The following is a 24,459-nucleotide window of genomic DNA, read 5'->3' as shown; positions in this document are numbered from 1 at the left end:
GGAGTTTGAATGGGACCTACTATGAGGAGCCGTGTGAGATATAAAGAATCTCTAGAACCCCAGATTCTTTTTGAAAACCTTGTTGATTTACTTCAGAAAATCCCTCAATCATGATCTGATTCCACTGATGTGCGTTGTGTCAAGCGCCTACTGTAACTCTAGATGGTACTGGTACTGCATTTCCCTAATAGGAAGGTGTAGATATGGTAGGTGGTATAACAGTATAGGTGGTAGATGAATTCCCGATCATATATGAGATATCGAGCATACCATGAGAGTGGTTGTTCGGTGACTTCCCACTGATCAGCTAATTGCAGTATTTCCACCAGAATTCGTCCAAAATAGGAATCCCCCCGGATCACTCAGTGGCAGCTCTGGTTCATTATCTGCTGTCACATCCGCTCGTCACTAGTCTAAGTAGAACAGGAAATCCAACCGGTCTGAATTATCTCACTATAACAAGATCACTGTTGTTGAGGAGTATGTTATGAAAATAAAGGAATACACTCTTGTTTCTATAATTTACCACTTACCTTATTAGAATTCATCTTACGGTCCTTACCTGCCTATTAGTACTAGATGATGTCTTTTACGTAGCCTTATTCTATATAGAGAAAATKGCACTGCATTCCTACCTCCTCTTATAAGATTAATCATATATCCACTTAGTTACTAACTTACTCCCCCTTTTCACTGCCTTACACCTCTTAGCTAACTGATAGGGTTAAATATGTTGGCCATACTCAGCATGGCATGATCTGATCATGTGATCTCCCTAGTAGGAATGCTCCTACTATTTATATAATAGTCAATATACACTTTTATAGTAATGAAATTAGATTGAGAGTCCCATGATAGTTAGGCGCAAGAGAGCTGTCTTATCCGGCGCATGAGGCTCCACACAGGGGCGGTGTACTGAGTTTCCGCCATCCTCCTGCCAGGCAAGCCACATTTCACCTCTCAACCTCAACACACCATGGTCTTCAACTCTCACTTAATTTCACTCCCTATTAACACTACCATCACTGCTCTACCCCCACTATGCAGTTTGGAAAGGCACTCGGAACTGCATGCAGTTCGTTCGCTATTACCAATATCGATGACATGTTTGTCCTGGTCACATTCTTTGCGGAGGCGTCTGCCAACAGAACAGCCGTGACTCCTCTCAAGATTACTGCTGGTCAGTATCTCGGGTTCACAGTCATCGTCGTCATCAGTATGATTGGTTATGGTGCCTCGCTGTTAATACCGTCTGAGCCTATCGGGTTTCTCGGTCTCTTGCCCATTCTACTGGGCATTTGGAAGCTCTTTGAACATCTCTTCCCTGGGGAGGATGAAGAATCGGAGAAAACAAAGATTGCCAGTGCGAAGAGCATACTCAAAGTCTCAGCCATCACAGTGATGAACGGGGGAGACAACATCGGAACATATATACCGCTGTTTGCGCAAGCAAAGGGAGCAGAAATAGCGGTATACGTTGTCACTTACTACATCTTAGTCGGAGTGTGGTGTCTCGTTGCGTTCCTGATTATGAAGCAGAGGCATATCTTGCGCATGGCTGAGAAATATGCCAGTGTGGTGGTCCCGTTTCTCTACGTGGGCCTCGGCGTGTACATCATCGTCAAGTCATCGTGCTACCCGTGGTCGATCGAACACATTAACGATTCAACTTCTACGCACCTGGGACAAACTGTTATGGCTGTTGTGACAACAGTTCTCCTTTTGGCATGCATAGGCGCTATGTTATGGTCCAAGCTGCGGAAAGGAGCTTCTCAACATCCTGACTCTGACCTTTCTCAAGGAAATAGTCCTCCTCCTACTGCTGAAACTGAGCTGTCAAGCACACATCCCCCGTCCTAAACTCACTATTGCTTGATCCTCTGTTTTCAGCTTCGATCGCAAGACGGTTTCGGTTCAATACGACATGTGGTGTTCTGCGTAGGCTGGCCTGTGAAGGGACACCTATTATATTAAGTCTATAATAAGGATCATTTAATCGTTCTATTAGAGAATCCCATCCCTATCCAGAAGGGACCTCCTGTGTGATGTGATCTAAATCTGGATGCACATAGAACGCGATCGCAAGGATCAAATACCTAAAACCAGATCAGCTTGTGGTTTCATACGAAGACTGGAGGTGCAGGTCACATACATGCCAATCAATAAATAGCCTTGGAACCAGTTGGAATGGCCCTCCCGCATGAGGCATTTGGTTAAGATGGCCGTTAGCGAAAAGACGGTGATTTCAAAGGTGTTGAAATGGAGCGACATGGGCTGATCAATGGCCCAGCCCCAAATGACCGTGAACGGGGTGACAAACAGGGCGATTTGCAGCGTACTCTCGGCGATGATGCCGATCGCTAAGCCCAGATGCCCTTTGATGGCGGCGTTGACGGTCGTATTGAATTCACCCGCGTTCCCGACGATTGGGACAACGATCAGACCGATAAACGCCCTGCTGATACTCCAGGTTTCGACCATGCCATCAATGCTTTCCACAAGGCTGTCGGAGCAGGTAGTGACTCCGAGGGTTGCCAGGACCAGTACCAGACTGGCGGACCACGGACCAAGCTGTATTTCTTCCTCTTCCTCCTCACCATCGCAGACAAACACATCCGCGTGGCTTTTCAGCTTGAAGTAGAGATATATCAGATAGTAAAGGAGAAGGATAATGGCAGCGGCGCGAGACAGGTTTAGGACGCTCTCCTCCGTGTCGGTGGCCGGGGCACGAGTGGTGACGTATAGAGCGGACGGGATCAGGAGAAAGGAAGTTATCACCACCATCAACGAGGAGAGGATTTGGCTGACATCTGGGCTGAAGCGGAGAGTCCGTCTGTTATAGCCCCCGGCAAAGAAACAAGAGCCGAGGATCTTGATTATGATTAGCAGAGTACAAGGCAAGTAAGAAGGGGACTCATCGTACAAGGAGGTTTCCTGATAGTACACTTCCGATCATGCTGGCCTGAACAATATGAATTTCACCTCTGTTGACCGCGGTCGCACCCACCTACACTCGATCAGTTGTGTTCCTATTTCTTCTGGAGTTTCTATAGCATCCTTACAATCATCTCTACTGCGTTTCCAAAAGTGGCATTGATCAACCCTCCCACGGCGGAGCCGACACTTTTCGCGAGTTCCTCTGTAGAAAAAGAAAGCAAGGAGGCGAGAGGGAAGATCGCCAGTAAGTTGAGAACGAAAGTCGAAGTATCTCCCCAGCCCCAAGATGCCGAAGCAATGCCCAGGAATACTGTGGGAAGTAACAAGTTCGCATAGCTCGAGGCCAACGTTGTCCTGATCACCATCCAGAGAGGCTGGATGTAATGGCCTGTGAGACGCCGCTCAAGTGCGCTCGCCTGCAGAGCCATATCGCCTTTTAATAGAGGCTCATTCTCCGGTGGCGACTCAGTAACACGCTCCTGGGGGGAGGAAGACATAGAGTGCCGGAGTCGAAGCATCTTGAGGCAAGAAACAAAGCACACATCTGTCCGTGAGCTCGGATGTTCTCCCGTGGTTTCCTATGATATTCTTCGTACGGATGAGACAGCTCGCATCCGCTTCATCGTCCCGTTTGATTGGCTAGAAGTAATGAGGTTGCCTAATGGTCGAAGCTTTTGAAGGTCCTGCCAAGCGCATGCCACCCCACTTTTACCACAAGACACGGGTGGTAAGGCTGATCTATTGCCCAATCAGAAGCAGCCATTCCTTGACCCCTTGAAGGGCCGGAGCCTGTTCCCTGGTACATTTTGTACTAGCGCGGTATTGTCTAATACCGTACGGTGTTGTACTCTATAACTGTAACAGACTAAAAGACAAAATAGACTGGTTTGGCTGGTAGATAACTGGAGAAAAGGATTCCAACCGCGAGCATCCTGCTTCAACCTCATCAAAATTTGCCTTTAAAATGAGATCAGACCAGAATTCTCCGATGGCGAGTCCATTTGTATCTCCTTCTCCTCCATCGGTCTTATCCCGGAGAGGAGCTTCCAAAATGCCTAGGTTGAGTGAAATCGACCATCCTGACCTTCCATCTCGAGACTCTGTCGATGGTGAACCCCCTCAACCGCTTATGCGCCAGAACTCGTGGCGTTCCTACCACAGGATAACGTCCCAAATATGCCACAGCTATCTCAGCGCCCTGCTGCTCCTGGTGCCGATAGGGATCATCGCGGGTATTCTTGGATGGGCTGATGAGGCCGTTTTCCTTCTTAACCTCGCTGCGATTGTCCCACTTGTATCATGGATGACCCTCTCCATCACCGAGTTGTCCGCGAGCGTCACACCTCTTGTCGACGAATTGTTCAAGGCTACCTTGGGAAACGCCGTGGAGCTGACGGTCAGTTTCTCTCCCTGTCTGATGGGTTTTCGCTTCTTGCTCATAATTCCCCAGGTGGGTTTCGCCGCGCTAGCTCGAGGCCAAGTTCGAATCGCACAATCCGCACTGCTTGGAAGCATCCTTTGCTACTTGCTGCTTGTAAGTCCCCATGCCCGTACCTGCTGAGGCGGTTCTTTTGTCGCCAACTCATAGTCATTCGCCTAGGTGCTTGGGAGCTGCTTCTTCGTCTCCGGCTACAACAAGAAGAAACTCGACTTCGATCCAACACTGACTGGTATCCTCTCTTCGGTCCTCATGGCTGCAGCCGTGTGTCTCATGATCCCCACCGGTTTGGTCATGTTTCTGTCGCCCGATGTTTTCGCTCTTGGTGATATTACGCCCGTAACTCATGGAACCGCCATTACCCTCTTCCTCCTCTTCTTGGTGTTCCTCTTCTTTCGACTCCGGACGCATACATTCTACTTCAAAGCTATCCCCGCTAGCGGCTCCACACAAAGTCCCCAGATTGGTGCAGTCCGGTCCTGGCGTCCGGCTATCATTTTGGCCGCGAGCGTCCCATCCATTGTCCTGTGCGGCTTCTTTATGGTGGGCAGCTTGGGCGGGTTTGCAAAATCCGCCAGGATAAGCCAGCACTTTATCAGCCTGGTTTTGATCCCGCTCGTCGGAAACTCGACCAAGATCCTGAGTATAGTCACCGTGGATCGGGAAGATAGAGGAGCGTTGGGAATCAGAACTGTGATCATCAATGCACTCCGGATCACTCTGCTCGTTGTCCCCTGTGTCGCTTTCCTGGGCTGGATCTTGGATGTCCCGGCATTCCTAGTTTTTGATGCTTTCGATACAGTCATCTTTCTGGTTGGTGTTATAGTGACCAATTCCATGTGTCATCGTGGACAAACCAATTACTTTGAGGGACTTATGCTGGTCGGAACGTACGTCCTCCTCCCCCTTGCTGATCTTCTATCCATCGCATATGAGATACCGAACAGACGTTCTAATGTGATATCTATATTCTAGGTATCTGATAGTCGTGTTTGCCTTTTATCTACGGCCGGAAACCCCGGAGAATATCCTGTTTCTATGACCTCGTCCCATAATTTCATGTATAGTCATTCGCTAATTGGCGCATGAAATGCCACCTTACTCTTGATGTTAAATATACACAAAGCATTCGCTGGCTGGACGCTAGCACAGTCCGCTGTAGACTAAGATAGTAACGATACCCGGCTCTATCACTTCTTTGGCCCTAGCCTACCATCATGTGTCCAAGCATACCTACATCCCAAACTGGTAGATGGTGGTGACGAAAACAGCATACCTAGAGACACACATAAGCACTCACGTCTGATCGTACAACTGTAGGCCTGACTCACAAAGCAATCAACATGATCCCTTGGGCGTAGGTATACTTTCCGTCCTGAAGCAGCTGATCGACGACAAGCGCGGACAGAAAAAGGATGGCCGTGTGCCAATCCTCGAAATCCAGGGACATGGGCTGGTTGAGGAACCATCCCAAGATGACTAGAACAGGGATCATGAACAAGCCGATCTGGAGAATACTGTCGACGATGACGCCGACGGCGAAATTTGCCTGGCCGCCTTGGACGGCCATGATGACCGCGGTCCCTTCGGGACTGTTACTTGCCACCGGGATGAGAACGGCCCCGATGAAGGTTCTTGTGATCCCTGTGGTTGCGACGGTTCCTTCGATGCTGTCGAAGACGAGGTAGCTGCAGAAGACGGTCCCGAGGGTGGCAAAGGCCAGTTTGACGGTCGAGGCGATGTAGCTGGGGCTTGGGGTAGGGGAACTTTCAGTGTTGTCTGGTTCGTCATCTTCGTCTTCTGATTCAAAGAGATGTCGGTGAGTGGATAAGTGGAAGTAAAGGTATCCAAAGTAAAGAGCAAGGAGGATGACAGCGGTGCTACGAGAAAATGATAAGATTTTGTCGTCGAGATTGGTCTTAGGGAAAATCGAGTAGAGCGCTGTCGGGAGGATGATGGTCACCACCGTGATCATCATCAATGAGGATAGCGAGTGCACCACGGCAGGATTGAAGGACTGAACGTCCTTGTTGTACGAAGCCGATACCAAACAGGCTCCGAGAATCTAACAGAACATGTGAGCGCGGGGTCAATCTGTTATGGACGACGAGACTCACCAACAGAACGTCTGACAGGATACTCCCTATCATGACGGACTGCGCAAATACTATCTCGCCATGGCTAAGGCCCAACACACTGGTCTGAAAGCGCTATGATTAATCCGACAATCCCTGAGAAGGGGACTCCGCTCTCACCGTCAATTCCACCGCATTGCCGACCGTCGCGTTCACTGCTCCACCGGCCAATTCTCCAAGGTGATCAGACAGGGCGTCCGAGGCTGAGGAAACCAAAGAAGAGAGCGGGATAATCGCGATGATGTTCAAGATCAAAACAAGCCATGGCTCCCAATGAAAAAGGCCAGCGATAATCCCAAGCGGAGGGAACACCCACAGTGCATAGGGCGCTAAACTGAGGATTGCTTTGGCTCGTTCCGACACTCCTCCTGGGTTACTGCGAGTCGTTGGGCTAATAAGAGGTTCTGTCACCTCCGCTGAATCGTCCGATCGGTCCATGGACGCCATAACATAGGCCACAACGGAAGTCTCCCAAAGACTCGGAAAGGTTTCGGTCGCTGAAGCGCTTTAAGCTATGGGAAAGCTCCGTATATTACAATGCTGTATTTAAGATACTGTACTACGGGCGAAATGTAAGGTATTGTTCAGCCTTGTAATAATCCTGATTTACCACAATTCCAGCAGTAAACCAAGACCGAGGGGAGATGAGGCTGCAGATGAAAACTATCCGCCAGATTGACTCTTACTTTGCTAATTCTCTCGGATACGCGCTGATCAATCTATTTAAGAAATAGAGTCATCAAGGCACTCCACAGGGAAAAGCATATCAAGGACTCTTACCATGGTCAGGAATTTCCAATATTAGATTCACCATCGATTTGCAGCTAAAGGGGCAGGCAAAACAATTTTTCAACATGCATATTCAGCTCGTAAGATAACCATCCAGGGAGGGGTCAATGCAGCTGGAGGCTTCTCACACGGCTTGAGGGGCTCCACACTGCATTTCTCCGGCCAGATGATCCACTTCAGAATCAACTTGCCCTCTAAGATCGTCGCCGTCAGTAAAAGCGTCTTGGACAGTAAACCTGAATGGCGTGCTTACCAACGCTGTCAAGCTGCAAAATAACACCCCCAAGGTATCATCAGCTGGATTGTATTCCCTGCTCCAAATGGAGCCATCCTTGACGCGGGTTCAACCTAGCAGCAGAGCGTGGCAGAGAGAGCCCGAAATCATTCGACCAACAGACCAGGCTGGCGAAACAGCGATACCATACCTCGGCGCTAGCGGGCATAAACTGCTGCCTAATCTCTCGAGAACTAACCAATTTGGTCAACGGTCGATGTGTGGGGGTAGCAGCCCCTCTCAATACGACAAACACTCGTTCCCAAAATAACATCTGGTAGGGTTGAGAAATCATTTTCGTCAATTCAGAACATCCCCTCATATCGCGTTTCCTCGGTGTCGCGCAGCCCTGGAGCCTCCGTCTGCGGAAACAGACCACGCCTCTCGACTAATGGAGGCAACCCAAGAAGCATCGATCCTAGCAACGATCCGAAGGTTACCGACGAATTATCGAGCCCAGGGTCGTCGGGAAGAAGCGGAAGAAGTGCAGAATGCACTAGAGGAAGCGGGGAAACAGTCCTCCGTCGACTGTATCACAGTCGTGGGACTGCTCCACGATCTGGTCGTTATTTATCTCAAACGTGGCCGATGGAAAGCGGCAGAAGACCTCGGGAAGATCGTGGTGGAAAGCCGAACGAGTCTGTTTGGCGAGGAACATCCTTCAACTGTCACCGCTATGGGTAACTTGGCATCCGCCCACTGGGGCCAGGGCCATTGGAGTGACGCTGCGGCACTGAGTTCACGAGTGGTGGAGATGAGGAAAAAGCTTCTCGGAGAGGAGCACCCACGGACCCTGACTTCAATGACGAACTTGGCTTCAATCTACAGTAGCCAAGGCCGATGGGAGGCAGCGGAGGAGCTAGAGATACAGGTCTTGGAGGCGAAGAGGAGGACACTCGGGGAGGAGAATCCCTCGACCTTGAGCTCGATGGGAAATTTGGCCACCATATATGGTAACCTGGGTCGATACAGCGAAGCCGAAGATCTCGGAAAGCAGGTGATCAAGGTCAGTAGCGAGGTTCTGGGTGAGTCCCACGAGTCCACAATCACGTGGAAGTCGAACTTGGCCTCAATCTACCGCGATCAAGGTCGACTGGACGACGCAGAAGCCCTGGAATTGAAGGTTATGGAAGCAAGGACCGCAAGCCAGGGACCGGATCACCCGCTTACTTTGACAGCGATGGCGAACCTCGCATCGACCTATCGAGATCAATGTCGATGGGCTGACGCAGCAGGTCTCGAGAAGCAGGTAGTGGAGACGAGCAGGAGAACCCTTGGCAACGACCATCCCCAAACCCTAATGTCGTTGTGCAATCTCTCCTTAACGTACCGTGGTCTAGGCTTGTTAACCGATGCTGAGGATCTTGGGATGGAGGCCTGGACAACCATGAAAGGGGTGCTTGGTGAACAGGACCCACTCACGCTCATAGCTATGTCTAACCTAGCATTGACGTATCACAGCCAGGGACGGTTGAACGACGCTGAGCATCTGACGCTGGAAGCGCTGGAAAAGATGCAGAATACCCTTGGCTCTGACCATCCTCATACACTCTCAGCGATGGCAAATCTCGTAAGCATATATGAGAGCCAAGGAAGATGGGAGGCTGCGGAGCAGCTCAATGAGCAAGTTGTCAGAAGGAGGAGGAGTACACTGGGTGACCAGCATCCACATACACGTGCTTCGATGGAAGCTCTGCTGAGGATCTACCAGGTCAATGTTGCGGACGGGGTGACATAAATTCCATGAGTATGGATGTATAAGAGTTTGATCACGCTTGTAATATGTTGTTACAAGAATCAAGCACCATGTACCAGGCAGCTGGATATTAGGAGTGGATGCTGGTCATTACCTCTAGTACCACGGTTGGAAGTCCAATTGAGAATCACATATGAGAAATTTGTGAGCTTCGCCATCTTGAGTTAGATCCTTTGCAGGCATGCAGAACTTCCTCCTCGGAAACTGAGGAAAATGGAAGGGGCGTTGTGATTTATATACCCCTTGGGTTGTTCCATCTATGTTTTGCTCAGCCACACTTGGCGATCCCGCATGTAGCAGCACACTACACCTAGTCAGCAACTCCAAGCATCTCTTTAACATAATTGGTAGACGAGCGGGGCTATGTTAGCCAGTGGGCCGCCTCTGTATTGCCTATAAAATGGGCCTTTTTCAAGAATCTATTACCTCAATACATAAATATCTACTTGTACAAATAATTACGGCGGTAATCAGTGTAATACTGAAAGTAATCGTAATGAAACGCTGTAAGTCCAGATGAAGAACTCCTATGTGTCGTTCCTATTATACAAAAGTTTGGTCTACCCCAAGTGCTTCGCTGTTGAGGTATAGATTCTCAAAAGGCCCCTTTTATATGCAATACAGAGGTCGCCCGCTGGCTTACGTCGCCCCGCTTGTTTACTGATTACCCCTCGTGTAGCCTCTGGTTTTGTCAGGAATCATGTGACTCTCATCCTAAATGATGCCTGACCGCAATGGGTTGACCCAGCAGGGGTGATGACATCTCTTTAGCCTTCTTCTATATGACGGTAACCCTCAATTTATCCTTGCATTCTTGACAGCGTTCCAACCTGGGACTATCATTATTATTTGAATTTTACTTTGCTCCTTTTCAGTACATCTCAGCCTTTGATAAAGCTACTTCAGATGGTATGAAACATAATTAGCACTTCGCATGCCGCGTGATTGTACAGTTTCATGATTTACAAACATCGCCCATAGGCAGAGTTGAGCAACGAGGAAATCTCAGAATTTAAGAAGGCATTTGATGTTTTTGTAAGATGATAAAATTCTGTCAAGACCGATCGGGGCCTAACGTATTCTGTTCTGCAGGACAGAGATGGGGATGGTTAGTTTTATGTTCAGGATGTCCTCCCCAGCTCTAAAACTAGCAAGGGTGGGCACTTTTTAAGAAATGTACTCATAATAATCAAAGGACATATTACTCCGGATGAATTTGGCAGCGTAATGCGATCTCTTGGCCAAAACTTATCGCAATCAGAGCTGCAAGAGATAATCAACGAAATCGACACTAGTAAGAATGGCACTATTGAATTCTCAGGTACAGTGTCTCTGCCATCTTCTAGTTTAGTGCTTTTGTGGCGCTGACTGACTACACCTAGAGTTCCTTGCTGTGACCTGCCAAAAACGAAAGGATGCTGACTACGAGCGGGAGATCCGTGAAGCATTCGAAGTATTCGACCGCGATCACACCGGCCACATCACTGCTGCAGGGTTGCGACATGTCCTGATATCTCTCGGTGAGGACGTGACGGATGAGGAAGCTGCGGAAATTATCCGACGGGCCGACCAGGATGGTGATGGTCGAGTCAGCTGTAAGCGAATCTAGATTGGATGTCAGGATTTATACGTTGGCACTGACCCTGGGGACTTCAAAGATGACGACTTCTGCCGACTGATGAGAGAGTCCTGATATACGCGTGCGTCTCTTATAAGAAAGAGGCGTTGTGTTAAGAAGCTAGGAGACGAGCATAGTAGCCGTGAGTAAACGGAGCACACAGAGGATGTCCAGGGCCAGAAGCATCGGTCATAGCAGGAAGTACGGCCCACCTGTCTAGTGAGGGCTTCCGATTCCTAGTGAGTCGAGGACTCTCTCGAAATTGGAGAGGGCCAGATATTCCACACAGGTCCCTACTGGGTTCAGGATGAACAGGTTGACAGCAACGACGACGACGTTCATCAATTGGTTATTCCTTAGTTCATTGGACCGAAGCGATCTGCGAATAAGTCCAGCCTACGTAAAGTAAAGGATGGGTTGGGATTCTATAGGTGGTGATTGGCATTACAGCTGCAGTTTATGGCAATGTTGGGGGTGTATCCGTATGGCAATTGAAGGAGTGGCTTGTTCAGTTTTTAGCATCCCTTGTGTAAATTATGTTCTATGTAAGTATGGACTGGCCTGCCAGTCCCGTCTATGATTGAGGCTGAGTCCAGATGATCTCTCCGACCAACTCCAGCAGATATCGCTCGCGGTGCACGAGAATCCTCATCCCGTCGCCTTGTAGAAAGCACCGACACTCGTCCAGCAGTCGGGTTTGCTCCCTTTCCGGGAATGCCATGAAGTCCTTGGGCGCAATCTGAATGCCTTGAGTAGACGCATCAACCATGAACAGACGATGATCCTTCCATCTTCTGATCAGCCGCTGGCAAAAGAAGTCGAACATTCCGTTCTGCACGATGAAATCCATCAGCGAATCCAGCGTGCCGCCGTCGATCAGCTCCGGCAATCTCGCCTGCAGATCTACAGTCTTTACCAACTCAGCCGCTGCCTCTCCTCCCTCTTCATCCTCCTTCTCACCCCCATGCCCTTCCCTGAGGCTCTGGGTGTATAGGACCCGATCATACCCCAATCTCGCCCTCCAGAACCAATTCGACGCAATCACCACCACAGCACACGGTACCAAAACCACATACCCCCACCACATCTTCGCCGTGACCATGCTCGCCATCCCGGCCACCAACCCACTCAACCCGTTCACAATCCCATGCCACTGCAACATCCTGTATCGGGTCGTCATTCTGCTCCGTTCTCTCTCCCCCAGCAGCGCATTCCCAGCCGGACCAGCAACAGCGCGCACCCTTCTCTCCACCCTCCACACCAAATACGMAGACCACACCGCATTCACCACCCCAAAGACGGCCGCCGGCGCATTCCCCACAAACCCGCTCAGCAAATTCGAGGCTTCATAGACGGCCGGATTATCGCCGAAGATGGCCATAATCGTGCCCGTGCCGACGATTAGAGCGCCAGCGCCAAGTAATACATCCATGACGATGCGATCCAGGAGCTCGGTTAGGAGCTCGCGCTTGTTGACGCCTAGGACGCCCTCCCTCTCCTTTTCCCTTTTCTCCGGGCGGGTGGAGGTGGCATGTTGAGAGGATTTAATGGCCTTCCGCTCAGATAGTAGCAGAAGGACATTTGCACAGCTCAGAGCGAAATCCCGCGCGGCGAAGATGGTCATCAGCAGCACGATGGGGCCGAATATTCCCATACAGATCTTGGCGTGTGTGGGCACGGGGACCTCATTCCAGACGTTAGCGGCAAAATCGCCAGCGTTGGCGAGCTCGAGGTAGCCAACGCTGGCGAGGAGGCTGTTTCTGTATCGGGAGGTGAAGGATGAGAGGTGAAGACGCTTGTTTTTCCGTGTGAGTGTTACTGTTGGCGGGGGTGGTGTTAGCGTTGATGTTGACGATGTTGTTGACGTAGGGTGGGAAATGAAAGAGGCCTTGACTTCTGGCTCTGACGCGGACGTTGATGCCATTGCTCTTGATATGGCATTGTTAGATGGAGTTTGGAGAGCAAGGAATCAATCTGAAAGAACAGGGAATGTGGGACTTTTGGGGATATGTCACTGGGAAAAGGCGGTGGCTCTATGGATCCGTAGATGGATCCGCTTCTCAAAGTCTTGGCGTTGCCCCGTAGGGCTGAACCTATATTCTTCCCCCACGAATTATGTGCTACCCCACGGCCACGGGAATATCGCCTGGGATAAAATAATACAAGTGCATATTTATTATTAAATAAATAGTGGGAGCATTCCAACTAGGTGAGTTCACATGATTGGATCAAGCCTTATTGAGTATGGCCAAATATTTAACCTTAAGAGTTAGCTAAGACTAAGAGGTGCAAGGCAGTGGAAAGGGGGAGTAACTAAGTAGATATATAATTATTATAAGAGGAGGTAGGAATGCAGTGCTACCTTCTCTACATAGTATATAGAAGAGCACACCTAAGAAGTAGATAATAATAGTAATATAGGAGAAGGAAGTTAATTAAGTGGGTGTATGTAAGATTAAGCAAAAGAAGAGTACAGCACTCTTTCTACTATCCCTCAGTAACTAAGTCTAGGGATACTAAAGAGTTACTATCTTTTTCACCTGATGCTACCTGGATGATCTCTCCCCACTCACGCGGCATTTCTGTTGCCTGATTCTCCTTCATCAGGAGAGATGAGCGCGTGTATAGGGGGTGCCAGCCGTTTGGCTTTATGTTTAGTAATTTAGCTAATGTCGTAGTGTAACAGAAGAGAATGGCTGTTGCCTGAAGTTTTGAGACTGATCATAGTATTATGTCTCATTTACTTTCACTCAAGCGCCACTTGCCAATGATCCTTAAAATCCTTGACGGACTATATGATAATGCAATAAGGCGGCCTGATGGCTTATTTACTTCATATTGATTTTGTAAAGCATCTTTGTCCACTGGTGAGCTGTTAAGAAGAGTGCCATAATGATAAGGAGAAGTCAAAGGCTGCTAGAAGAATGGAAGCCTAGGTCTTGCTCATGACGGCCACAGCATCTACTCTTGTAGGCACGCTACAGGGGCTCTGGTATCTGTGATTCTTAGATAATCCCTTGCCTGGTTGAAGCTTTGAAAGCTCGACCTATGAGAAATGTGTTGAGCATCTGGAGCGTTTCTATATCAATTTTGAATGCCAAGCTAGCGTCCCTGAGCCCGGTCTCGACAGTCCCAGTATCTGTGCAGCATTTTGGCCTTTTACTCTGGTCACTTGCCATGTCATTTAATGAAGACTTTTAGTAGTGATCTTCTCATCAAGGAGATATCAAAGTCGCTCTTGGAGCTTATTGTAATTGTCAGCTAGGTCAGCATTGAGTTGGATTGCGCGATTCAGCTCATTTTCCTCTTCAATCAGAGACTCATCCCTGAACCCGTAATGCCAGACATGAGAGAAACTGGAGCGAAGGGACTGGAGGGGAAATGCCCACTAGGTAGTTCATGCCTGAGTATGTGCCTGAGGCATACACATGTCACTCACATGACCCAGGCAGGTCCATCCACATCCGGACTAGACAGGTTTTAGTGATGCTGACTCATCGTACGATGGCAATTTCGGCCTTCGGATTCAGGCAGCAACCAATCGCCGATTGGGTCGCCGAAATCCCTGAAATGGAGGTGAGCCTCGTTCATTCCTCGTCTGCACTGCCACCGGTGATATTATTTATGCCTCAGATATGATACCTCTGATACCAGGGGATGCAGATAGCCCGACATGAGCGACAGAAGAAGAAGAACGGCTTCTCCACAAGGCACTGCTCTGCGTCCCTCTCCTCTGGCGTGCACCGAGTGCCGCAAACACCACATCAAATGCGACGCCAAAAAGCCCTCGTGTTCCCGGTGCTTAGATGCTCGTCTGCCGTGCAACTATCTCCCATCGCGAAGGGGCGGCAGACGCAAACCCCGTAGCAGCCTGATTCAGCCTCTGCAGGGAGTAACTTCAGACTTCCCAGGCATGGTGTATCAGACTCCACTGTCGGAATCAGCGGGTGGGAATCCGACCGCAGGCCCAACCAGTCCCCCTGTTACCGGTAAAGAGGTTTCATCAATCGACTCCAGGAACTCACCGCAGAATATACAACCTGTGCTATCAGATTCTCGGTTGGTACGTCTTTACTATGAGCATTTCCACAATGCGCATCCAATTCTGGTTCCGGCCTCGTCATATGAGGAGCGGAATTATCCCAGTTTTCTCCAGCATGTGGTGCGATTCATCGGTAGTCATTACTCGCTGCAGGTCTCTGGCGACCCTTTCAAGGACGCCGCGACGATGCAACTGAGCCATGCTGGTGATCGAACGCCCTGTATGGTACAGGCTTTGTTGTTGTATTCGATCTTTCTGTGTGCGCGAAGTGAGTGCACCGAGGCGGAGAGAGCATTCTCCCAAGCAACCGATATCGCCCTGGAACTGGGAATGTTCCGTCGAGATTTTGCGACAACGTTCTCCAACGGAAACGAAATCGAAGCGGAAAGTTTACGGCGGACCTGGTGGGAGTTGTTCATTGTCGACGTGTTCATGGCGGCGCGACCACCCAAGGTCATCCTTCGCTGCGGCAATGTACCTTACGACGTCCCCCTACCTTGTGAGGAGTATGTCTACGCCAATCGAAAGGAGATTCCGCCTCCGGCGACATTTAAGGCGTTTAAGATGCGCGTATTTCTAGAAGAAGACGAAGATGGTCGTTTTTCGCGATATTCATCCTTCAGTTATCGCATCGAAGCAGCACTCATCCTGGCCCGCGTGCTCGTGTTGAACAGTCTGCCCGAGACGCACCGCGACCACCTGCAGGCCGTGGAGAATGCGCTCATCAGCTGGACGAACCACCTACCGACGCACAAGGTGGACATAGTTGATATGTACGGCAACGTCGACGAGATGCTTTTCCAGGCACACACGACCATTCATTACGCCGCAATGCTGCTCCACCTTCCACGCAGCAATTTGCGCCCCGAGTTTCCTGACCTCCACGTTCCCATCTGCCCGACAACTCCTCTGCGTCTATCACCATCATGCACCCGACACGTCCACGATGTGAAAGCAACAGAAGCCTCGAAGCAACTCTCCAATCTTCTATCTATGCGTCCAAGCGCACAGGGATACAGCCCGCTGATTGTGTCCCCGCTCGTCCTCTGTGGCATGGTTCAGCTGGCAACCAGCCGCATCCATTCCCCAGAGTGTCTAGACCATCATTGCAACCGCGTGGTGCTCGTGCTGGGATGCTTAAAAATTCTAAGCTCTAGCTGGCCTCTTGCGCGCCAGGCGCAGCAGCACCTTCGACGTGCAGCGGCTGACTCGTTTACCTCCTGGATCGAATCGCAGCATCCCCAGGGAGCGGCCGGTCTGCCTCCTGCATCGAGGAATGACGCTTACAAAGATTCCACGGCCGATCAGAATGCGTGGTACAGTGCAGGCGGTCAAGGGATGGGCGGGGATGTTCAGTCTCTTTTCTCGCCGGGCCTGCTATCAGCGTATATTGATCCCACGTGCAGTGACCCCTTGTTGCTGAATACTATGTCGGAGTTCGACATGACATGACTGTCACGGACACGCACTCGGCTTTCGTCGGCATCTTAAACCTTGAGAGCATGTAGTAGAAATAATCACCAAGGGCTTTATTCTGATACGTGTATATGAGGACCAGCGTGCTGAGGCGGTTCTCAGGAAGGAATTTCGTATGGCATCAGATAAGTAGATGCCTGATCTCACAGCATCCTGCACCCTGCACTTCATCTGCTCTCGCTATGCGCAATACCTCCCGCACCATTTGTTGAATTAAGGTGCGGTGCGGTCGCGTAGTGTTGCACCAAGGCGCGAGTGTCCTCGTCCGGCACACGACAAGCGTTCGTCCCAATAGGGTCGCATGCGCAAGCCCTGACGAATACGTGCCGGCCCTTACGTATCGTTCTGGCCGTGGTTGGTACCATCGCGGAACTTCAGGGTCTAGATCGCTCTGAATGGCTATTCGTCAATGACTATACTTGTCCATCTTATGAATGTCTCACTTCAGACCACCTGCAAGAGGACAACCATTCTACGTGCCCAGCCGCGGGCCTGATGATCAGCTCTATAATATCCATAGAATCCAAATTGAGTCACTATCGCTATTGTATCTAAGACCGCTTAATCTACAATTCCCGGTGGCAGCAACACCACATAGTCCAGCGGCGCCGGTTCCACTCCATCCGGCTTACCTACAATCTTCAGCCGATCCCCCTTGCGGATCTTCACGTCCCGGAAGGTAATGCGCGTAGCCGAGTGTCCATCCAGATAAATCGAAGGCGTATGGCTCAGCACATCCTCGCTGTTCCCTTGCCATTGTCCCACAACGCCATCGTTCAGATACACCGTCCATTGAGACTTGCCCCCGTACAGATCATAGTAGTTGATGCCCAAATCGTACGTGCCTGTCTTGAAGTCCAGCTGGACAATAGCCGTTCCCGTGGTCGAATTCGATGCAGTGACGATAGCGGTGAAGTTGGACGCGGTCTCGAACGGACTAACGGCATACGGCACGTAGCCATCCAGCTGCATGTCTTCCGCTTCGACACGCCAGGGGTGGTGCCCCACTCGCTGCTTCTCGTCGGGGATTCCGGAGAGATTATGGTAGAAGTTATTGATGGCGTCGCGCCAGACAATAGAATGCCCGGCTTGGTAGATGAGGCGGGTGAGGACGTGCTGGTAGCGCTCCGCGTCGATGCGTTTCTCGAGCGACTCCCACTGCGAGACGAAGGTTTGGGCTGTCTCGGCGCCGGCGTAGTGCGCGTCGTAGAAGTGCTGGATGACGGTTTTGCCGGAGTGCAGACGCTGCGTGTAGTTGACGTGGTGGAACCAGAGCATGAGGTTATCGGGTGTGGTCTCGATATTCTCGTACATCGCTGCAATTTCGGCCGGGTACTGACCCGCGAACTTTGTTCCATTCTTAACGGTGCGGTCCATTCCGATAGATAGGTGATCCGCGCGAGTCCACTGGCCCCAGCCGTTGCCGTCCTGGGAGGCTGGGTTGGGCCCGTAATGTGTGTACAGGATATCTGTCAGCGTCTGGATGCCGAGGTTTCCAGAGTAGTTCTCATACGCAGGCCAGGACTCCATTGACATTTGCGTGAGGGTATCGAGCACGCTGCGATCCAAGCCAAATGTGAGGCGGATCCAGTCCTGGAGGATGTGCTCCGAATCCAGCTTTGGCTCCCAGGCCAGCCGACCATACGCGTATAGATTCGACATGGCCAGATGACTACCAAGCCAGGTAGTGTTGGTCCCGACATTGACAACTGCCGCCCAGCCGCCCAAGGGTCGGTCAAACCGCTGTCCGGAGATGATGTCTCGCACTGGTGAGGGTTTGTGGTCGACACGAAGATCAAAACCCAGGATCGTTTGCCAGAGCGGGGGCAAGTACACAAGATGAGATTGTTGTCCGAGATACTCCTGCGTCACTTCCAACTCGATTGCCGTGTTGGTCTTGTACAGGTTGCCAAACAGGGGCGAGGCAGGCTCGCGGACCTGGAAGTCGATGGGCCCATACTTGATCTGTACTACCACATTCTCATCAAATTTGCCATCCAGTGGCTTGAAGAACTCTACTGCGGCGTTCGCGCGGTCATTGTACCAGTTGTTTTCGCTAAGATTGTTGTTGTACACAAAGGCACGGAACATGACCACGCCACCATGCGGCTTGAGGGCACGTGCAAACATATTGGCTCCGTCGGCGAGGGTGCGATTGTATGTGGCAGGCCCGGGCTGGCCTTCCGAGTTTGCTTTAACCAGATACCCGGCCATATCCGGGATGCGCGCGTAGAGCTGAGCCGTGACGTTGCCCCACCAAGCGACAACGGAGGAGTCAAAGGGATCATAGGTGCTGAGGCCGCCAAGAGTCGAGGGAGACGCGAAATTGAGTGAGATGCCGACCCGGATCCCGTAGGGACGGAAGATATCGGCGATGCGAGCCAATCCATCCATATTCGACGGCATGAGAAGTGATGCATTCGCATTGACATTGTTGACGATGATGCCGTTGATGCGTACCGAAGCCAGCAGACGAGCATACTGCTTGACACGAGAGAGGTCCTGAATAACCACGCCATTCTTGAAAAAGATCGAAGGGCCACCGTAGCCTCGCTCAATGCTGCCGTCTAGGTTGTCCCACTGGTTGACCCAACGGATGGGCGCGTGCGGACTGGTCGCGTACGAGACCTGTGAGAAATTGCCTTGCGCCAGCATGGAAAGGTACTCGTATGCGCCGTACAATGCCCCTCGCTCACTCTGGCCGACGATCTGTACTGTTTTGCCTTTGATGTTGAGCCAGAAGCCGTCGACGTCGAGTTCCGGAACCTTGTCGCCGGTATTGCAGGCCCGGCGATACGCCTCGACCGTACCGACAATGATGGAAGAATCGGTCGAGCAGCCGGTGGACTTGACGGAAGCATTTTTTCCGAGGATCTGCTGCAGACCATCTTGGAGTTCCTGTCCAGCGACATACACCGGGCTCGATTTTGTAGAATTGAGCGTCACAATCTGCGACGGGAGGGCACGCTGGCAGCCTCCATTGCAGGGAACGGATGCATACCGTAGCCAGCCATCGAGACCATTCTCTGCGGCCGCAATGCCGATGGAGGATAAGAGCGCAAATATAGGAATGCCGCTCCGCATTTTGACGATTTTGCGTGGGATGCTCGGCTCCGATGGAACAAGGGTCAGCGCTGCATTTAAAGGCCCCACGAGCCCATAGCATAGTGGTGTTAGACGGCCATAATCATGCTGCTGCTACTTTCGCTATTGAAGCCGATTGAATTCAGGCTATACACAAAATGCGGGGAACGCTGATCTTCAGGAGAATTTGTCTTCCGTCTGGTGGTGTAGCGCCATTTGCAAGTCTCTCAACTTAGATATCTAACTCTTTGCTCGACTTGTTTGCGGCGACACGCCATCAGCCTTGTAGCGTTCAATCTCTGGGCTACCTCAAACAAAACAAAACAGTAGCATCGAAAATGAAGAAAGATCATGACGAGCAATGCTGTGAGGAATGCGGAGTTCGGATGTGGAGGACAAAACAAGATGCGGAGATTTCTCCGGTCATGATAGATGGATTTAGCCTAATGCTGACGACGTCCGTCCATTGACGCATTGACGCATTAACTCGGATCCACAGATATGGGATAGATAATTTACTGTAAAGGGGTCATTGTTATTATTGTTAATAAGTCGCTAAGCAAGGATCGAAGGACAAAAGTACAGAAGCTGGGGATCCGCCAGAAGGATGAGTCAGCAGCCACAACAGAATCCCCCAATTTCCTCACGTGTGTCGCGCCATCACCTCGTCGCATCGAATGGGATCATCTTGCGAGCGAGCATTGATGTGAAATCATCAAGGATAAGATTGTCCTCATGACAGACAGGACCAACTCGGGAGTTCGTAACTCATTCCGAGCCCGCGCGGTACGTTTCGACCCCCACAGGCAGATTTAGGATAGCTCTAATTCAACCGGCACAGTGCGACAATTGCCGACAGAGAAAGGTAATCGAAATTCCTTCATTTGGCACAGCAGGTCTAACCGACATAGATCAAATGCAATAAAGCCATTCCATGCTCCAGTTGTGGCGCACTTGGAATCCCATGTCGGGCGAATGGTGTCACTGTGAGCACTCCAGAACCGCCGCAAAGGACCGCCTCTGGACAATAGTATGGGATACCAAAGTTCGTGGCCAAGTAGTATATTGATATTCTATTCAGTGAGAAGAAAATTGATGCGCTACAAGAGCAACTAGCAGCGATCCAAAACACTCTGCAGCAGATTACGCAGTCTCCCATTCCTCCCTCGACACCTCAGTCCACTCATCCTGCAGCTGTGAACATCCCGTCTACTCCCTCTGCACCTCTTTTTGAAGGCCAATCCTCCTTCAATAACGAGGTTATCATTGCCAGGGATGCAGCTCTGTCGGCTGTTGCAACATCGCAGCCAGGAAGAGTGGACCCCCATGTTTCAGCAGTCTTGTCTTCCCTTAGGAGCAGTCTCGACCAGCAGCAGGGATCGTCCACGGTTATCGAGCCACTTTCGCAGTCGAAGGTTGAACTTTTACCTCAAGAGTTTCTCGTTGCTCTGATTAAAAAAGTCAAAGGTATTCTGACTTCCCATTCGGTTGACCTGTCTTGCTAAGCCAGTTAAAAGTGCAACCGCCCTTCTTCCTGACCACTCATTCATGGAGAGACGTTCGCCAGATTGAGTCACTATGTCATGCGATCTATTTCCCAGTAGATCCCGTCCCCGCGGGCTCTCTGACTCTTCTGCATGGATTGTTATACTACATTATCCGTGACTATCTCCATGAGGAGTGCTCAGATCTTGCACGCTTTGACCTCGTAGCGTACGCCGGATTCTGCGAGCGGCACTTCCTGGCTGGACTGAAAAGCTACGAGATGATGTGCGACCCGACACTTCAGAAAGTCCAGTCTCTGCTCATCGGGGTATGTGTTTCCGATTCTACCGGACGCAGCTAATCCGCGTTCAGATAATAAAAGCCCAAGAAGAGTCTGATCTCCAGCTGTGCTGGACCTTCCTCGCTTTGGCCTTCAATATGTGTCAAAGCATGGGTCTCCACCGAAGTGCCGCCCTGAAACACGATCCCATCCCGGTCGCTGAGGCTAAGCGCCATGCCTTCTGGTCGCTGTACACCATTGACAAGAATCTGTCATTGAATCTTGGATTAGTTTCGCATTTCCAGAACCATGACATCGATGCAGAGTTCTTCACACCTTCTGACAACCCACAGTACCGCCCCTGGGACCTGATGACTCTCACCACGATTGACTTCGCCACTTTACAGGGGCGCATCTACGATCGGCTCTACTCGACTTCGGCGACTCGGGCCACTGAATCAGAAAGGTTGGAGTCCATAGAAGAGCTGTCGAAGGACTTGATGCTGGTTCGCGAACGCCTTCTTGGGGTAAGTGTCTTGATCGTTGACTTTGTACTTTTACTAACCCTGGCTAGATCGATGTGAGCCAAGGACTCTATGCGGAGTCGCTTCACGGGATGGCTGCATGCGCAGATTTCATCACGCACTCCGTGATGACCGTAATCCTTCGGGCGCAGACGCGGGCCAGTGACGCCATGGCAATCACGTCTCAATGCTACGAGGCGGCAATGCGAGCCCTGCAGAGTCACCTGGAGTGCTTTACCTATTTTCGCAACCGGAAAACCCATAAGCAAACTGAATATGTCAATTGGTATGCCATATGCACCCGCACTTGAGATCGCACTAATGGAATAGGATTCTATTATACCCGTCATTCACACCGTTTGTCATTGTCTTCATACATGCCATCACGACGGCGAGCACATTCGATCTGGCATTGTTGCAAGATACCGTTCAATCCTTGGAACTGTTCAAGGGACTCTCCCGCGGCTCAGATCGACTTTACACAATCTGCGCAGCTTTCTCTAGGACTGCTCAGATTCTCGTAGACTCGGAAGAAACGCTCGAAGGCCTCACGCAACACCGGGACGGATCGCTTGTCATGCCGGCTCTAGACAGCAACATCGCTCTACCCAACGTTGAGTGGCCGGAAAATGCGTTTGATTCGCACATGAACAGCACTGATATCTCCATGTTCCTCAATGATTTCATCGGGACACATCGTTCCGTGATGGATATATTAAACTCTGACTATATGAATGAGACTTGACCACAACTATCTGTCTATCGTACAAACTCAATATTTTTCCTTCTAGTCTACAGGGATGTATCAAATGACGTACTAAACTGGTCAGCTCATCCTTTGTGAAGCAATTCGGCAGAACTTACTGGGATAAAGAGACAAGGGACCCGGCGCTCATACTCCATCCAAGCCTCCCCGTATCGCTCCCGGCAGCGCATGATATCCCGCCTCGCGCGATGGATAATCATGACGGTGAAGAAGCAAGAGTAGAACCAGGGGAACGGCGAATTGAACCCGGTAATGAGGCCCCAGGAAATAGCGAAGAACAGGTCACATGTATAATGCACCTTGCGCGCCATGCCATCTGCCCACGTCAGCTGTGTAACCTGCACTCGGKGATGATGACTTACACCATCCGCTGCAAAGGATTGAATCGCCCGTCTTTGTTGGAATGCTCTGGGGATTTTCGACGTATTTCCAGGGCAACTGGGGGAACGACTTGCGGTCGACGGTGACGCCGCGTTCCTGGGCGCGGAAAAAGTTCTTCTGGCTGTTGCAGGTATCCCAAACCCAATACATGAACAAGTATGCAACGGCCCACACAGCCAGAACCCACGGATTCCAGTGGTAAGTGGACGGATCATGGGATGCCAAATACAGAGTGCAGTGGCAGTAGCTCATGGGCACGCCGGCCAAATTCCAGAAGATGAGCATGAATCCCCACTTTTCATAGTACATGTCCCTGTCCAAATCAGTATGATTGCTATATGCCCACGAGGAAAGCGACGAACCAGCTGGTGATGATCAACTCCTCTCCCTTGGCGCAGGCGTTGGCGTACAGGAAATGGGCCATGAGCAAGAAGAGCACCTCCCCAGAGACGAACCCGTACTCCTCAAATTGCTTCAGCGCCGTTCCCAGGGTCAACAGGAACAGGATGAACCACGGAATGCGGACTTCGAAGAACATCTTGAAATCCAACCAGCCAAACAGCCGCGGGTTGAGCTCCGCGCCCATGAAGAAGTCATAGACATGCGAGCCCGTCATGCGGTGCTCCGCTCCCCGCGCCAGAGCAGAGATGTATGCCACGATCGACACGAGAAATCCCGAGCAGATAGCGACAGACATCAATGGTCCGAACTCATCAATGAGGGTGTACAGCTTGAAGATACCGGTAAAGTGCAGCACCAATGCGCTGCCAATAGTGACATACCACGATGACACGGCGGAGCAGTAATAGGGAAGCTGTTTCCCGCCGAGATGGGGTAGCCGTTTTCCCTTGCCGTATACGCCCGGGAGGTACAGGTACCCGGCGCCTTCGAGAATAAGAAAGGTCCAGTAAATTTTCCAGGCTTTGCGGGTGGGATAGGCATGGGTGTATGCGAGGTTAACGAGGTGCGAGAGGAAGTCTGTCCACGATTGTCCTTCCTCGGGGGTGGGAAGGTGGCCGTCGTAATGGATAGCACCGATGTACATGTAGTACATCAGCAGCGGGAAGCCGATCATGAGCAGGGCCACACCGGGGGCGCCGCCAAACTCGAATTCAACTTTTTCATCCGACAAGGACGCATTATCGGGGCTTTTCTTGTCTTTTGCTGCCATTTTGCTCTCTATGGTCTATTGTACTCCGAAGTCAATCACTTATTCACCGAAGTAGGGGAGTGACGAGCACTTACCGCTGTTGGTTTGCAACAATTGAAATTCACGTTTAAACGCACGGAGAAGCAAGTCTTGACTTATATCCTCTTGCAAAAGGGCAATCCGTAGACACACTAATGCTGTCAAACTAGGACTTCATCCGCGATGTTCACGGTTACCACGGCCGCCGCGGAGACCGCGGAAAACGCGCCGACCACGGTTCGAGCATCTTTTGCGTCAAAGTATCCGTGGAATCAGTGTTGGTGA

General features: G+C 50.8%; 11 protein-coding genes across 11 annotated transcripts; 6 read left to right on the top strand and 5 right to left on the bottom strand.

Moving 5' to 3' along the window:
* Positions 1-1,041: 1,041 nt before the first annotated feature.
* On the top strand, positions 1,042-1,860 carry Asppvi_005260 (uncharacterized protein; the record flags this gene model as incomplete). Its single annotated transcript, XM_043301184.1, has 1 exon — positions 1,042-1,860. The coding sequence occupies one exon, from the start codon at positions 1,042-1,044 to the stop codon at positions 1,858-1,860; it is 819 nt and encodes a 272-aa protein (XP_043157119.1).
* A 160-nt stretch (positions 1,861-2,020) lies between these two features.
* Positions 2,021-3,455, bottom strand: Asppvi_005259 (uncharacterized protein; the record flags this gene model as incomplete). Its single annotated transcript, XM_043301183.1, has 4 exons — positions 2,021-2,096; positions 2,153-2,871; positions 2,924-3,007; positions 3,063-3,455. The coding sequence occupies 4 exons, from the start codon at positions 3,453-3,455 to the stop codon at positions 2,021-2,023; spliced, it is 1,272 nt and encodes a 423-aa protein (XP_043157118.1).
* Positions 3,456-3,988: 533 nt separating this feature from the next.
* Asppvi_005258 (uncharacterized protein) lies at positions 3,989-5,350 on the top strand (the record flags this gene model as incomplete). Its single annotated transcript, XM_043301182.1, has 3 exons — positions 3,989-4,333; positions 4,388-4,471; positions 4,538-5,350. 3 exons carry the CDS (start codon positions 3,989-3,991, stop codon positions 5,348-5,350), a joined length of 1,242 nt encoding a protein of 413 aa, XP_043157117.1.
* A 258-nt stretch (positions 5,351-5,608) lies between these two features.
* On the bottom strand, positions 5,609-6,948 carry Asppvi_005257 (uncharacterized protein; the record flags this gene model as incomplete). The annotated part of the gene is made up of 4 exons (XM_043301181.1): positions 5,609-5,651; positions 5,707-6,440; positions 6,493-6,576; positions 6,631-6,948. 4 exons carry the CDS (start codon positions 6,946-6,948, stop codon positions 5,609-5,611), a joined length of 1,179 nt encoding a protein of 392 aa, XP_043157116.1.
* Positions 6,949-7,964: 1,016 nt separating this feature from the next.
* Asppvi_005256 (uncharacterized protein) lies at positions 7,965-9,311 on the top strand (the record flags this gene model as incomplete). Its single annotated transcript, XM_043301180.1, has 1 exon — positions 7,965-9,311. One exon carries the CDS (start codon positions 7,965-7,967, stop codon positions 9,309-9,311), a length of 1,347 nt encoding a protein of 448 aa, XP_043157115.1.
* A 1,245-nt stretch (positions 9,312-10,556) lies between these two features.
* On the top strand, positions 10,557-10,938 carry Asppvi_005255 (uncharacterized protein; the record flags this gene model as incomplete). Its single annotated transcript, XM_043301179.1, has 2 exons — positions 10,557-10,650; positions 10,712-10,938. The coding sequence occupies 2 exons, from the start codon at positions 10,557-10,559 to the stop codon at positions 10,936-10,938; spliced, it is 321 nt and encodes a 106-aa protein (XP_043157114.1).
* Positions 10,939-11,521: 583 nt separating this feature from the next.
* Asppvi_005254 (uncharacterized protein) lies at positions 11,522-12,871 on the bottom strand (the record flags this gene model as incomplete). The annotated part of the gene is made up of 1 exon (XM_043301178.1): positions 11,522-12,871. One exon carries the CDS (start codon positions 12,869-12,871, stop codon positions 11,522-11,524), a length of 1,350 nt encoding a protein of 449 aa, XP_043157113.1.
* A 1,749-nt stretch (positions 12,872-14,620) lies between these two features.
* On the top strand, positions 14,621-16,441 carry Asppvi_005253 (Zn(II)2Cys6 transcription factor; the record flags this gene model as incomplete). Its single annotated transcript, XM_043301177.1, has 1 exon — positions 14,621-16,441. One exon carries the CDS (start codon positions 14,621-14,623, stop codon positions 16,439-16,441), a length of 1,821 nt encoding a protein of 606 aa, XP_043157112.1.
* A 585-nt stretch (positions 16,442-17,026) lies between these two features.
* Positions 17,027-19,549, bottom strand: aguA (alpha-glucuronidase; the record flags this gene model as incomplete). The annotated part of the gene is made up of 1 exon (XM_043301176.1): positions 17,027-19,549. One exon carries the CDS (start codon positions 19,547-19,549, stop codon positions 17,027-17,029), a length of 2,523 nt encoding a protein of 840 aa, XP_043157111.1.
* Positions 19,550-20,284: 735 nt separating this feature from the next.
* On the top strand, positions 20,285-22,583 carry Asppvi_005251 (transcription factor domain-containing protein; the record flags this gene model as incomplete). Its single annotated transcript, XM_043301175.1, has 8 exons — positions 20,285-20,335; positions 20,391-20,414; positions 20,493-20,579; positions 20,638-21,016; positions 21,067-21,362; positions 21,407-21,841; positions 21,889-22,124; positions 22,169-22,583. The coding sequence occupies 8 exons, from the start codon at positions 20,285-20,287 to the stop codon at positions 22,581-22,583; spliced, it is 1,923 nt and encodes a 640-aa protein (XP_043157110.1).
* A 60-nt stretch (positions 22,584-22,643) lies between these two features.
* Positions 22,644-24,156, bottom strand: erg4A (c-24(28) sterol reductase; the record flags this gene model as incomplete). The annotated part of the gene is made up of 4 exons (XM_043301174.1): positions 22,644-22,655; positions 22,703-22,920; positions 22,967-23,298; positions 23,348-24,156. The coding sequence occupies 4 exons, from the start codon at positions 24,154-24,156 to the stop codon at positions 22,644-22,646; spliced, it is 1,371 nt and encodes a 456-aa protein (XP_043157109.1).
* Between the last annotated feature and the right edge of the window lie 303 nt (positions 24,157-24,459).

This window comes from Aspergillus pseudoviridinutans (genome assembly GCF_018340605.1).
Source record: "Aspergillus pseudoviridinutans IFM 55266 DNA, scaffold_3, whole genome shotgun sequence".
NCBI classification, from domain to species: Eukaryota; Fungi; Ascomycota; class Eurotiomycetes; order Eurotiales; family Aspergillaceae; genus Aspergillus; species Aspergillus pseudoviridinutans.
This window is presented reverse-complemented; position numbering and strand designations above follow the sequence as displayed.